General features: G+C 36.5%; 1 protein-coding gene across 2 annotated transcripts; it reads right to left on the minus strand.

Moving 5' to 3' along the window:
• Positions 1 to 3,302: 3,302 nt before the first annotated feature.
• Positions 3,303 to 8,826, minus strand: CUNH5orf15 (chromosome unknown C5orf15 homolog). Of its 2 annotated transcripts, XM_026063365.1 has the most exons (3): positions 6,942 to 8,076; positions 5,421 to 6,007; positions 3,303 to 3,672 (listed from the first exon to the last, which is right to left on the minus strand). In XM_026063365.1, the coding sequence occupies exons 1-3, from the start codon at positions 6,955 to 6,957 to the stop codon at positions 3,541 to 3,543; spliced, it is 735 nt and encodes a 244-aa protein (XP_025919150.1). In that variant the 5' UTR covers positions 6,958 to 8,076; the 3' UTR covers positions 3,303 to 3,540. The 2 variants fall into 2 exon arrangements, with proteins under 2 accessions (XP_025919150.1, XP_025919149.1); XM_026063364.1 differs by having other exon boundaries at positions 5,421 to 8,826.
• Positions 8,827 to 9,990: the final 1,164 nt, after the last annotated feature.

The raw sequence follows: 9,990 nt of genomic DNA on the forward strand, positions 1-9,990 counted from the left end.
ATGCTGGAGAGGTGGCAGGCAGGTTTTTAAAACAGTGATATTCCACAAACGTCATCAATTAAAATTAATTTGCTTAGATGCATCCGCAAACAAGGGCTAACTTTCTGCTACTTTTTCAGAACAGTATGATCACAGGCTTGAAAGCCTCTCTCTTGCGGCAGCTTGCTACAGTCACTGCCAACTTCATGGCGCAAGGTTCACCTCAAGTATTTAAAATACATTAACATTCTAAAAGTGAATAATTTTAGAGAATTCTGAAAATGAAACCCACTGGCATATACTGTTTAAAGAACTTCAAGGATATGAAATGCATGCTAATTTCCTGTGAATTTAAAAACATTCAGATAACCTTCCCTTATGTACCATTGGTAGAGAGCCCTATTAAAAAAATATTAGTATAAATATTTAAAGGATGAAATTTTTCTCTTACATGTGAGATGGAGGATGCGCACAATAGCCAGAGCGCTGCACAAGCAAAGAGTAATTGCTCGTAAGTACTGTGAGCGAACCAGCCGCACACTGGTAGAGAAACACACTTGCAAGCCATGATTTCACAAGCTCAAAAATCGGTCACCCCCCTCAAAAAGATTTCACGACTGATACAACTATCAAGAGGAAAAGGTTCAAGATACAAACTTCTACTCTAAGTCTACCTCATGCAAGAGGATTTTCAGAGAAGACAGCTAAATAGACGTTTCAGAAGAGAATTTATTAACATTCACAGTACAGTCAAAGTGAGTTTTACTCCATTAGGCCTAAACAGTGTTAGGTGCAACTGATGAATACTAAGATTGTGGGACAAGTATTGTCACAGCAGAATTAAAATATAAGAGCATTTTAAAATGTGATAAAACAAACTCCAAAGTAGTACTTTTACTAAATGAGTTGATATTAGTCCTTAGACAGACTTCCCTGAAAACTCACACAAAAAAGCAATCTTATTACTAGCTTAACAGTGCGTATTCTTCCTCCCTCAAAAGTTACGGGGTTTTAAAAGAATGGGTTTGTTGGAAATAACAGCTCAGGAGCTGGAAGGCTAATAAATTTCTCTCCCTACAGAAGGTCTTTGCAGGGAGGGAGGACATCTGAAGGGAAAGCAAGGTTTCTCTGCCAATACATTAACATAGTCTTAAATAGGGCATTGTAAATAGTTCAGAAAGTCTGGAAGAAAAACATTTAGACTGGTTTGATTCAGCCAACTGCACTATGTTTCAAGAGCTTGGGAAGACATCCAAGATGGAACAAGGTAATACATTTATGAACTCCAGAAATCAACAAAACATGCCTCATTTCTATTAACTTCAATCGGAATAAATTTGCTACTTGTTTTTAAACAGTATTCTACCTATTAGAGTCAAGAGGCTGAAAATGATGACCTAATTCCCTGGATGGGATGAAGAGAAAATGGCAGTCAAGGTAAAAGTTTTAACTTGGATTTCATTGTATTTCTATGCTATCAGGAACTTTAATATTTCATTCAGTATTCTGTGTAAGAGCTGTAGTACCAAGCCGAAAGGAACAACAAACGTTTTGCAAATTCTGAACATACTATCATCTAATGTCAAAAACACTAAACTTTTATGAATGGTATTTAAAAAGAAAGCTACTGAACTTCCTAGGTGGGAACACATTTGTTAGCCCCCTTCTCTCCAATTCCAACATTTCTAAAGGAGCTTTGCAAGCTAATCTTACCCTCTGGATCTTGACCAAAGCAATGTTATGCTTTAACATGGGTGTGTTCAGGTGAAAGTCTCAAGTACCTCCATGAGAAAAAGTTGTACTAAAATTTCAGAAAATTACTATGTGTTGCTAATTATACAACTTAGGTTAAAAAAAACTATCTTTTAAAGATCTTTTTAACATTTTCAGCTTAAAAGATTTCAATCAAGCTTCGCTATCTACCCTTACATATCATTCAACAGAGGCATAAAACACAAACTGCACACATCCTCTGCACAGGGTGAGTTTCATCAATAATGGAAAAGATGGTTTTGAATCGTTTGTTCAATCCCAAGCATAAATAAGCTCTTTACAGTAATGTACTATATAAAAACATTGAAAGACTTAAGATAAAAAAACACAAGCTTATTATTGCCATTTATTTTAAAAACCTTATTCAAAATATTAAGTGATACAAGTCCAAATATAATAAAAATTACTGCAAGAAAACAGTTTTGGTATATTTTGTTTGTGCTTTACTTTCTTGTGGTTATGAAAAGAAAGCGTTAACAGTAGGATTTAGAAGTTTTAGTGTTTCATCGATAAGATAGTATCATGCCTTCAAACTCTTCATGCCAATAGCTGTAAAGTTCTGATTTGTTTCAAAAGGTAATATAATTACTTGAATACCAAGTCATTAATTATGGTTCTGATCCACCATTATTTACATATTTATCAGTTTTGAAAACTAAATCACAAACAGAATGTATAGAAAACTAAAGAGATTTTAAATTTTACAACTCATGAAAACATAAATAATGAAAGTACAAAAGACAAGGCAAAAAAAACAGAACTAATGTACCAGTAACTTGCTTTACAGTAATGCGTAAATATTTGTCCAAAATGAGAGTGTGCTATCCATAGATTGGCAGCCCCCCACACCATTACTTTCATCTGCCTGTTACCTGGGTCAGAATAATAACAAAATATATTGTTCTTACATTCTTAGGCCTCTCCTATTCATAATGTACCAAACCATATAACTGTGTGTCCCAACTGTCTTAAAATTAAAGGGAAAGCTTTGATGTACTGAAAGCCTGTCAACTATCTATATTTATGACTTTCATTATCTTTATAATTACTGAATGGAAAATAAGCCTTATGATATAATTTTAGTAAAATATAATTAGAGAAAAAAGTAGACAGTCAAGAAGCTGCAATACCTTCTCATAAATCTTGAACATTCTAAAGAAATATACAGTGTATAACTTCTGAAATAAAGTGTTTTAAACATAATTATTTTTAAATGATTTACTGCATGAACACATGTAGAAATTATGAAGCTGTCATGCTAGCTATTCTTCCTAAGACAGGATCAAGCTAGGCAAGGAGAAAAAAAGAACAAAAAAAAAAAACATTATGAAAGTTTTGCAGCACCAGGATTTAAGCATGGAAAAAAAACTAATTATTTTTCAAATTGTAATACAGTAGGATTTATGAGCCATGTAAGTGATTAGCAAAGAGATCATTAATTTGATTCAGCGATGCCAAACGTTAATTTATTAGACCTAAAATATTTTAGGCTTATTTTTTGCATTACCACTATTAAGACTGCTCCAGACAGAAGGGAAGATGCTTAACAAATGGAAAGGGCACTAATTATTAAACCCTGTATCTGTACAGATGATTTAAAACCTGACCAAAGTAGCAAACAGATGTATTATGCCCTTGATCTTGCGTAAGATTTAATCTCAAAAATATCCAGGTCAGAGAAGGTATCCCTCATTTCAGTACAAGCGGCATATTGAGAATACCTGAATATCATTACATGACCAGGCAGGCAAAGACTGAAAAGTTCAGCAAACTCAAATCACAGTGCTTTCAAAATACATAATCATTGGTTATCTTCAGGGAAGGCATTGCTTCATTAACATTTTGATCTAAACGATGATATTCCACTGTTCTAGAGCATAGGCCATCCCGCCATCTTCGGCTCTGGACCAACAAGAAGATCTGCAAGAAAACATAGCCAACTTGTATAAGGATGTGAAGAAATACTTTGGCTTTGATAGCCAGCTTAACAGTTGTATGCATAACCACAGTTCCATCCAGTGATCTGGGCAACGGCATTACTGTTACTATAAAACATGGCACTAACAGTCAGCCATTTCCATATTGCCCTTGTCATCAAGTCATTTACTGGCAACCTCAATTGCAGTTTTGGCAAAAACACAGCATCCCACCCATAGTTCTTTTAGTATGGATATGTATGTAGCTTCAAATGTACTGCATGTACAGGCTATTAAGATTATGCCCAGCTTGGTGACAATTGTTAGTTTATTCATCTTACCTATTCTGGCATTTCACTATTGTTGAAGTTACTTGTATTACTGGTGGTGAAACAAAGGCAAGAGAAGCAGCATCGGTGCAATTTGATATACTGTTTCTGCATTATAACTCAAGTACCCCCTTCAGCAACAGCAGTAGAGCACTTACAGAGGCTACGTGATAAATCAAGCACTGAAGTGATCAGATTTAAGAATGTCTATTATCTTCACCTTATTTAGCATTGTTTCTTACCCATGTCGTATTAGGAATCCAGTTTACAGCACGATACAGCTGTACTGGCAAAAGGGTAAACAGGATAATATAAGCAGGCACAGGGAGAGGAAAAAAGGAGGAGAAGGACTTAAGCCAGTTTGACTGTTGTCTCACATACATACATGCCACTATCCTATGCACTTACAGCACTAGTGTATTTTCTGCTCACAGAATTATTTCTAAGTGCTGAAGAGTAACAGCAACGTATCACTTTTCCATTACCCAGAGGATGTTACAAACATTATTTCACTTATGTAGGAAAGGCAGGGGAAGATTTTTATCATTTATTCAAACTTCCCTCAAAGTTAAATTCTTAAAAGTAACACAGGCACTCTAGAACATTTTATCCTATAAACACTTAGCAACACACATTTTAGACATGTTATTGTACTGTAAAGCAGAAGTATTATTTTAGCTGTGTTCCTCCCAGACTCCCCAGAATCCTGGACCAGTGTTCTCTACAAGGATACAGAGAAATAATGAAGCTTCTCAGATCTAAGAACTAACCTAAGATTTAATTGCTAATTTGTTTATGCATATTACTGTTGTAGCAATATATTTTGAAAAAAACACTAATCAGGCAACTTTTGAGATACATATTCATAGTGAATAAACATTTACCTGAAATCACTAATAAGCTGGGGCCTGTCTGTGTAAAACCGGAAACAAAGTGCTAACCATTTCCTACAAATTCATAGTTAAGCCCCAGGAATACCTAGAGTATAAAGATCACCTAAAAGTGAGTATATCTTACAAGTATTATCATACTTATATCAAGAACATTCTCCCATCATTTGAGATTAAACCTTTCTTAATTTGCTGTTTACAGTCCTGGGCAGAACCAAAATAAGTTAATCACCCTCACATGACTTCACTCAGGTCCTATTTCTAGAAGTCATATCATACACTGTCAGTGTATATTACTGAACTGATTGTTTGCTGATCATTTAATTTTCCAATCTAAAATGTTTGATTCAAATTCCTTTTCATTGTACAGATAAAAATTACATTAATGATCATAACAAAATGTTTTGTAAGTAGTCAAAGTAGGTTTCATTCTCCAAAAAGCTATGTTCCTCTTATAACCACGTTTACAATGTCCAAGCAATTTTATTTTAACTACCAAAGCAATCTCTCTTAACTTTTAACAGTATACCTACCTTCCTCTTGTTGTGATAGGTGATATAAACAACAGCTACTAAGAAGGCAACTATAACCAGATGAAAAAAGAAATGGCTGTCTTCTTCCAAACCTGTGATAGCAGCATCTTTTATCTTTTCTTCATGGGACTTAACCTCCTCATTATAATTACTAATGGTGTCAGAGTCCTCGTCTTCTGGCATGTCTAGAAGGTCTAGGCTATATCTGGAATTCGATGTCATTTCATAAGGACCATAGTCATCTCCATCTGACTCCATAGTTTCTTTTATTATGGGTGGTGAACTATTTAGCGTGTCTTTCAAATCTGTTAGAAGATCCTCTTCCTCAATTTTAGTGTCTTCAGAAGCATCAACATCCATTTGAGATACAGGACTAACAGTCACCGCATGAGAGAGAACACTGAGCAGAGAATCACCTTTTGCTGTAGATGGTTTTACCGCAGTCACAGAAGTGATTTTAGTTGTTGTTGGGGACACCTCTTTTCTTGTTGGCGTTATACTGTGCAAGCGGTCTGTCACATTTTGAAGTGTTTCATTCTCACTTCTAGAAGAAATATTTTTCTGAAGCACCTCCACTTTTGTAGACTCTGAGAAAGGGATGAAAAACATTTAATATTAAACACAAGACACTAACTTCTCTTGCAATACTTCAGTTATAAATGAAAACGATTGCACGGCAGGTACTTTACAGCCAAGAAATCATACCATGATGGAGTGGGCATATTTCATACTGCAAACTTTTTTAGAATTCGTAAGCAGAACTGTACTTTGGCAACTTCAAAAAGAAGTCTTCAGTGCGACAGGCATTTAAGTTTGGAAATACATTCTTACCGGATCAGTATGCCAAGGTGTCCCTCAAAAATATAGCATGCTTACTTTCCAGAGTTAGGACTTCAGAGACTTCTCCCACCCTCTGTGTATTTATGATGCCTTGTAGGATCATACTTGATCAGTATTTTCTCTATCATCACATGCTTTGTCCCAGGGATTTTCCTGAGGTCACTAAAACTTTTCCTGCAGTTAAGAGAGCTTTAAAATCTTTCTCCCTTGCTTATTTTGCCAAAAGAAAATGAGAATATACTGCAACAGCTCCTTCAGTCAGGACACAGGATCCCAGTGCCTCTCTTCCCAAGCATTTACATATGCTTGTATAGGAAAGGCTCTTGTCTATAGCAAGTTATTATAATGAAGAAAGTCAGCAACAGTGCACCCTTAGAACAAATGAATAATCTGTCCAGTGCTAGGATAGCTTTGCAGAACTACATAAAAACCAAGAAAAACATTAAAACCACATGCGGGACCCAGCATCCCCTCTTTTCTATCCAAAGGAAGTGGAAAAAAACATGCAGAGAGAGTTTATAAGTAGTCAATGCTTCTTAATCCTAAGAAACAGCAAAAAACAAACTAAACTTTTTCATAGCACTTCATTGTTAGATTCAAATCAGGAGGCACCTTAAAAATGAAAAGCACATTTTAGACCTCCAGTAGATATCATAATTTAAATAGTAGAACCATACTTCCCTTGTATTTTTGGCATGTCGAGTTTTTTTTAAGTGACAGTACTTTCGTTGAGTGCTCCTAAGGAGCCCCACGGCTCACTGGAAAGTTACAGATTCTAGAAATGAAGCATTCAGTGAATTGCTTGTGTCAAATTACTCATAAGTAAAATATTATACAAATGATATTTCATGAATAACATGATTCAGTATGTATATTTACAGAGGATCAGTTACAACAGACTTCTCCTTGTTTACATGGTATACTTTTCCAGCATGAAATAGACTTTAACCAGCTGTAAAACAGAAAAGACCTAACTAATCCCAGTGAGCTTGACATGACATTTCTCTGCACCTGAAGTTCAAAGAACACATAATAATCTCTGTTATATTTATAGCAATACTATTTTTTTTAAATAAGGAAACTACCACTTCAATTACCACTTTAAACCACGGTTGTAGTATCAGAAATTGGGTAGGAATAAGACAGATCTTATTCTACAAAGAGAATCTAAGTATTTTTGAGACTACCAAAGTATCACACATCCAAAATTATGTTCGGTCATCAAGCCCATGAATGGCCGATTTCTATTTGCTACATACTTAAAAGGAACAGCCTTAATGCAGAAAGTTAACCTCTTAGGAGAATTCTTCAAAAGCATAATGACCATACCTAAAGACTTAAAAAAAAAAAAAAAGGCTACAAAGGCAGTAGAATTAATCTTACAAGTTTACCTCAATGTACACAGCCAATGAGCAAATTCACTGAAGCACAAGATGATCAAGTAAAACTGAATTTATGACACCATAAGTTTACAGTGAAATCAAAACAGCGAGTTGTGAATGTAAGACACCTTAAAAGGTGAAAGGTGAAGCAAGTATCTCCCCAAAATATTTTCTATAAACTGTGGTTAAAGCTTAAAATTTATTGCAATGTTATCCTGAGGGGGGAAGATATATTTCTTTTTAAAGAGCATGTAAAAGACATTTAAAGAAATATTACCTTGAATATTCGGCTGACTCAAAAGGAGAGTTAATATTACAAATGACCCAACTATACATCTCTTTAACAGAAATGTATTGGATATAACAAGTATACTGACTATTCAGAGCATACTGGATACAGAGAGTCTCTCTTACTAACAAGATATTTGAGAAGTTCTGTTCTTTATTCCAACAGATGCTACAAATAAAAATAGAAGTAAGTGCAGTATTACGATTGCCCCCCAAGTGACCCATACAAATATCTTTTAAGGAAACACAGAAGTACTCATTTTAACCTGAAAGTTTTAGAAGGACATATGCTTAAATGTAAGGGATTCCCAACAGCTAATGCTGCAGCTTCTATTCCACTCACACACTTGGTCATCTAACCTTTAGGAAAAACAGTGATTAGTTTTTCCAACATTAAAGACACTAGAAGTTTTTAACAGTCAAGTCAATAGGATTTCTTTACTCAATTTAAAAACTTTCCAGAAGTGTGAATATATGCTGAAATAATTCACCAGGAGTTATTACAATCATTCTCTCTCTCTTTCTCTCTCATAAAAAGAACTAGAACTTTCAACTACAATTTCTGAGCTCCTAAGTAATCCTGATAAACAAGCATCTTTTCCAAAAGCTCTTTCTTTCATGGTAAAAATGGGCAAGTCAAGAAAACAGTTTCTTAAATATCTTTCATTCAGGTGTTCACTGAAAAGGAGGAAAGTTGGGGAGCAAATCAAACAAAGACCCTTTCCACCTTTTCCATAAAAATCACATGATAATAACTACCTAATAACATCTACATATCTCATGACTGATATTTCAGATTCTAGATACAGTCACATTGAGCTGGCTCTTTAGAAGGATACTGATATCAAGGAAAAAAATACACTATCAAAAAACAGTCCAATAAAACAATGAACATAAAGTTATTTCATATATATATAGTAATCACACATTAATGAGAAAAAATAATTTTCTCCTATCCCTAAAAGAAATAAGTTTTGAATTTTTATTTTAATAGTTGTAGCAAGCTTAGCAACTAAACAATAACTGATTTATAGCATCTTCTCAAACCTTTCTGGCATTTTAAATGAAGGCTGCACTGTTCACAGTTACACAACACTGTCAGATGATGTAAGACAGTAGTACCTGAACTCCAGAGATGCTTCAACTTAATAAATAGATTTTAATGTTTAATCATGGTGACAGAAGAACTAACATTGTGTTCTTAGTAAGAATTATATGACAAAACTATCCTCTAGGAAAACTTACTTTTTAGACAACAAAGCCGTTTCACAGTTTTTGAAATTTAAAGTTCTTGGTTTGCCCTACAGATTTCTGCCCCTCATCCTGAATCTCTTCTTCCATTATTCCTTGAACATTTCCCCAGGTGAGGGACAGCACAAATGGAACTGGCTGGACCTAGTCGCATACTGACAACACAGACCGACAAGCAAGCAAGGAGCGTCTGCTCGCAAGAGGTTAAATAGTCCCTTTATTTCCTCCAGTAACTTCTCTTTTTCTTTCTCCACTGCCCAACCAATGATCTACCTGAAACGAGTAAAAACTCATTGCACTTGAAACATGCACCTCTTACTGGCATTTGGCTAAAGCTGCTCAACAGGTTCAAGGGAAAAAAATGGACTCACGACTCAACTCGTGGACTAACACCAGCTTATCTTCTAGAAAACAAGAGGGGCGCTAAAAACAAGCAGCCAGAGGAATTAGGCAAACAAGACTGAAAGTCCGATGAGTTAAGCAGGCTGCGAAGCTGCTGCCGCAAGCGAGGGAGCAGGCGGGCGAGGCCGGCGGGAGCAGAGCGGAGGCAGCGGCCGCAACGCGCGCTCCCTCCCGCGCCTCCGGCTCCAGCCCGCCGCCACCGCCGGGGCCTACCCAGCCGCTACCTCAAACCACACGCGGCGAAAGCACCCCGAGGCCGCCTCCCCGCCGCCCAGAGGTCCTTCGCGGCCGGCGAGGGCCCCGAAGCGCTGAAAAAGAGCCGGTAAAGCACCGGCGGGGGGAGGGGGCTCGGCGGCGCCTCGAAACGCCCTCGGGCCCCGGCGCCGCCGACGGCGGGCAACGCTCGC

Source organism: Apteryx rowi, unplaced genomic scaffold (assembly GCF_003343035.1).
Source record: "Apteryx rowi isolate R43461 unplaced genomic scaffold, aptRow1 scaffold_2, whole genome shotgun sequence".
NCBI classification, from domain to species: Eukaryota; Metazoa; Chordata; class Aves; order Apterygiformes; family Apterygidae; genus Apteryx; species Apteryx rowi.